Source organism: Sinocyclocheilus anshuiensis, unplaced genomic scaffold (genome assembly GCF_001515605.1).
Source record: "Sinocyclocheilus anshuiensis isolate Anshui unplaced genomic scaffold, SAMN03320099.WGS_v1.1 scaffold1555, whole genome shotgun sequence".
Classification (NCBI taxonomy): Eukaryota; Metazoa; Chordata; class Actinopteri; order Cypriniformes; family Cyprinidae; genus Sinocyclocheilus; species Sinocyclocheilus anshuiensis.
In genome coordinates, this window is record NW_015551085.1 from 150,995 (window position 1) to 155,918 (window position 4,924).

A 4,924-nucleotide genomic window follows, 5' to 3' on the forward strand; every position below is an offset into this window, starting at 1 on the left:
TTGTTGCCGCCGCCATGTCGTGAAGGCGCTGTGTGCTTCGTTGTGAAAGCGAAACTACTTTGTTTGGTCTTCCAAAAGAGGACGATATCCGCTTCGTCATGCCTGGAGCTGATCCGTGCTGGTCGCTGAGGGAATACAACAGTATGGTGAGGGGCGTAACATTTCCGTCACACGCTTGAGGTATTCGGCCAATCACAACGCACTGGATAGCTGACCAATCATAGCACACCTCGCTTTTTCAGACCGATGAGCTTTGTAAAAATCGACGCGTTTCAAAAAGGCGGGGCATAGAGGAGAAACAATAATGTACAGTATGTGGAAAATAATGTGTTTTTTTAACGTTAAACCACATAAACACATTTCATTACACCAAATACACAAAATAATGTTCTTTTTAGCAACATCATATGACCCCTTTAAGATCATTCTTTAATGAAAATGAAACCTGAATAATGAGGGACCTTTTCATTTACTAGCTACAGGATCGGTCAAAATGTTGGACACTGACTTTACTGAATTCTTCAAGAAATGGTCTTTGAAAACTTGGATATACTGTATGAGGGGAACTTTAAAAGTGTTTTCTAGACCTGGAAAAGTTATTTCATAGAAATGTTTATTTCATAATGATTTTTTTTTAACGAATGAAAACATTTCATAACATATCAGGTACTTGAAATCAAACAAAAATTAATGAAAATTGTTTTATTTTTATATTATGTTATTTTATATATGTTGTTTTTTTATTTTTGTTGTTTGTTTAAAATAATAGTAAAATACTTACATAAAAATATTTATTTTATTTAATCTAGTTGCCAAGGCAATATTTCTCATTTTAATGTAGTTTAACTTGATTACTAAGAAAAATAACTAAAGTGAGAAAAACACAACAAAATCAATTAAAATGAAAATGGAAATGGGAAACTAATTGAAACTATTAATAAATCTATTACAGTTTTTTTTTTTTTTCAATTATACTAAAATAACACTAACGCCTGTTTCACACATACTCCGTCTGCAGTGCATGTGCGTTGCGTTTTTTTTTACGCACCCATGTTAACGGATCAGAGCGTTCACACAGCACGCGGTTGTGGTCCGTCAGTGCGTTCCAGGTGCGGCGCGTCTGCAGCAGTGCAGCGATCGTTTACGCACCGAGTCTATTTTTGCTGTGCTGCACGCGCTGAATTAAAGTGACATGCAGACGGAGTATGTGTGAAACAGGCGTAATTGAAACTTCTGGAATTTAATTATTTTAATTATTTAATTTTTGTAAAATATTGACACTCCTAGTGTCTGTAAATAAAAACGAGAAGCTTTAACATTACAACAGAAGTAGCACAAATATATTAATGGGCCTTCAAATATCGTCTTATAAAGGCTTCTGCTGAAATGCTTGAAACACTTTTTGTAAACTAATAAATCTTTATTTATAAAATATGAAGTTTTCATTTAAGGTTTTTGAGTCGAATAAATAACTTACAGATTTACATGATTTGCCATTTACGTTAATTCCAAGTTTCCATAGTTTTCATGGTGCTGTTATTCTAAAATCTTAAAAGTAGTCATGATAAAGAATTGTTCAATGGCTTACAGTACAGTTGTTTTAGCGGTCGTCTTTATGCCATCCTCCAGGTGACTGACGTCAAGGAGAAGCTGAAGAAGTTCAGGAAGTTCTGGTCTTCACTTCCTGAGGCCTTCTGTCAGGAGGAGCATGTGGCGGCTGCAGAGAGCGCTGTGGACGACTGCTGGAACGGACACGACAAGGGCAGGTAAAACATCTGGAATCAAGCATCTGCACAGCTGTGGATGTGTGGAGTCCTTGCACAATAGGTCGAGACAGTTTACACATCTACCTTGTACTATGGCAGACAGAGCACAGCTCTTATGAAGAAGATCTGGAGATGCTCTTCTCAATGATCTCCTTATTTGTTTGTTTTTAAAACAGTTTATTGTACTCTGAAACATACTGAAACTTTTTGAACCCAAAACCTCATCTCTAGTGAAAAAAGACTATTTAAAAAATATGTATTATTAAAAATTATTATTTTTGAAAATTATTATATGACCCCTTTAACTAGTTGGAGTGCTGAAATTTGTTTTCCATTATTGGATACCGTTCTCATGGGGAGACACTTGTGAGATCAAATTTGGGAATATTAATTAAATATAATTATTATACAGTTTAATAAATACTGCATTATTATATTATATTATATTATAAATACTGCATTATTATATTAAATTTAATTTAATTATAAATACTGCATTATTATATTATATTATATTATATTATATTATATTATATTATACTATGTTATATTATATTATATTATAAAATGATTTTTTAAAAAGTTGCCTTTGGAACTAACTGAAATAAGTTCAAGTGCTAAAATTACTAAATGGAAATTAAAAGCTAAAACTGAAATGAAAATAAACCTAAAAAAAAAACAAACAAACAAGTAAATAAAAACGAAAATAATAAAAATGACAAAACCACATAATAAATAAAACTTGTAAAAAATAAATTCAAATGAAAACCGAAAATGTACAAATAAAAGCTAATTTAAAATATTAATTTAAAAAAGCTATAATATTATACACACAATATTACAATAACACTGGTATAATGTGTATGCACCGGAGTTAGTCTGACATGTTTATATGATTATTTACGCTGCATTATATATGGATTTCCGATAGTCAAAAAAATTTAATTAATGCATTGTATTTGCACAACAACTGAGTTTTTTTTCTTTTTTCTCTCCAGATACGTCCCTGAGGTGCTGAAAGACGGACTGACCAATCAAGCGAAGAACCCGGAGGTGGGCGTGGACATTTCCAGACCGGACACTCTGATTCGACAGCAGATAATGGCTCTCAAGGTGATGACCAACAAACTCAAGAACGCTTTTGATGGCAATGACATCTACTTTCAGGACTCAAGTAAGTCACGGTGTGTTTTAATAATAATTTAATAATGGCACGCTCAGATTTGATGTCTGCACTGCTAAAGAAGTTACTTGATGAAAATAACTAACCGAGCCCAGAACTGTAGTTTTCCAGTATTTACAGACAAAAGCTAAATGTTAAAGAAACTTCAGTGAAATAGGTAAGCGGTCTTAAATCCAGTTTGATCAACTTTAAGGTGATAGCAAGTCTTAAATAGTTTAAATGTTATAACAAAAGTCATTATCATGTAATGAGGTCTTAAAGTTGGGGATGGAAAAAACGAGGACTATGATATGGCCTAATGTGATTATAAAGCTTCACAAGGCGATGATTTCATTAAATAATAAATATGCATGTTCAAAATCAAAATGTGGCACATTCTACAGACTCACATATTCAGAGCAGATCACAATTTATGACAAACGAGTACTTATGATATACTGTTGATGAATTATAATAATATTTACTTTGTTTTTATTTTCTAATATGTTGTCGATGATTGTAAAGTGCATATTTTATCTCCCTCATCTTTTTGAATGATCTGGGAGTATTAATGCACAGACATTTCAAAATAAGAGTCCTGGTGTATTTCTTCAGTTTTTTTCTGGTTATTACTGGTATTTCGGTTGCATAATAAACTGTATCTGGTATTTAATTAAACATTAAACTCTTCTCTCCAAGTCACCCTGTCATTGGAAGGAAACTAAGAACATTATTTAACACACAAAATATATAGATTTCACACAATATCAGCACAATTATCTGTTTATGTAAACACATCATTATTTTATCAGCAAATCAAATAAACCTCTAATTCATATGTATTGATATAATAGTATATATTAGTATTTTCAAAACATATGTACCTAATTAACCAATTTTAATTCATAAGGCGTTTTATTTAATATATACATAGTATAAGTATTTTAAACTTATTTTGCTGATTAGCAGTATTAAACCTGTTTAATTATAGAATATCAGATATATGATTTATTGCATGGATTTGTTCTGAATGGACAGATATATTTAACACCATTATTGATTAAAATAATGAACTTAAAACAAGAGTGGAATGCAATTAATTATCTGTGCTTAGATAAACTCGATCAAACAATATTTTGATTAGATTTTATGCATGCATCATCTTAATGCAATCGTCACTGCTTTCATTGTAGTTTCCAAAGGGCATTAATAGTCTTGCATTGCCAAAACTTTGACTTTTGGCATAAAGTCTGCTTCAGGGTAGTTGCATGAAGTCAGATATATTTATTTTGGATGCATAACTCATATTTTGTTGCGCCTCAGATGACGAGAGCAGTGCTTCTGGCAGCGGCAGCGGCTGCACTGAGACGTGTGTCACTGAATCAGACTCCTTCATCACTGATGCTCCCGTTCAGGAAGCAGAGAAAACAGATGAAACATCTTCTGCTTCCATCATCCAGCCCAACCTGCTGCTGCTGCTGCTGGTCTTCGCCGCGCTGGCCTTGAAAGACCACTGGAGATAGTGACCGCTGAGCTCCGCACAGACTGCTTGTGTTTTATATCAGACTGGACCACTGATCTCAGCCGTCTGAAGACTTTGAGGCCATTCTTCCTGATTCAAAGACCACCGAGCGGAAGGTTTTGCATGATGGAAGTTCTTCAAAAGGGTCGTAAGCATTACACATCTGATATATGAAAGATGTCAAGGTTTTTTTTTTTTACATTTCCAGTATAGTAGATTAAAGGAATAGTTTACCTAAAAAATGAAAATTTGCTGAAAATGTGCTCACTCTCAGGTCATCCAAGATTAGGATGAGTTTGTTTGTTCATCATATTTGGAGAAATGTAGCATTGCATCAGTGTCTCAGCAATGGATGCTCTGCAGTGAATGGGTGCCGTCAGAATGAGAGTCCAAACAGCTGATAAAAACATCACAATAATCCACAAGTAATCCACACCAGTTCATCAGTTAATGTCTCGAGAAGTGAAAAGCTGC

The 4,924-nt window shown here is 33.5% G+C and overlaps 1 protein-coding gene across 1 annotated transcript in view; it reads left to right on the forward strand.

Annotated features, from left to right (window-relative positions):
• The window catches only part of LOC107662565 (glypican-6-like), a 57,936-nt gene extending 53,320 nt beyond the window's left edge, over positions 1 to 4,616 (forward strand). Inside the window, exons 8-10 of the mRNA XM_016452628.1 lie at positions 1,630 to 1,766; positions 2,765 to 2,940; positions 4,252 to 4,616. Coding sequence (XP_016308114.1) covers positions 1,630 to 1,766; positions 2,765 to 2,940; positions 4,252 to 4,451 — 513 coding nt within the window. The 3' untranslated portion in view covers positions 4,452 to 4,616. The remainder of the gene's footprint in view (positions 1 to 1,629; positions 1,767 to 2,764; positions 2,941 to 4,251) is intronic.
• The last annotated feature ends 308 nt before the right edge of the window (positions 4,617 to 4,924 follow it).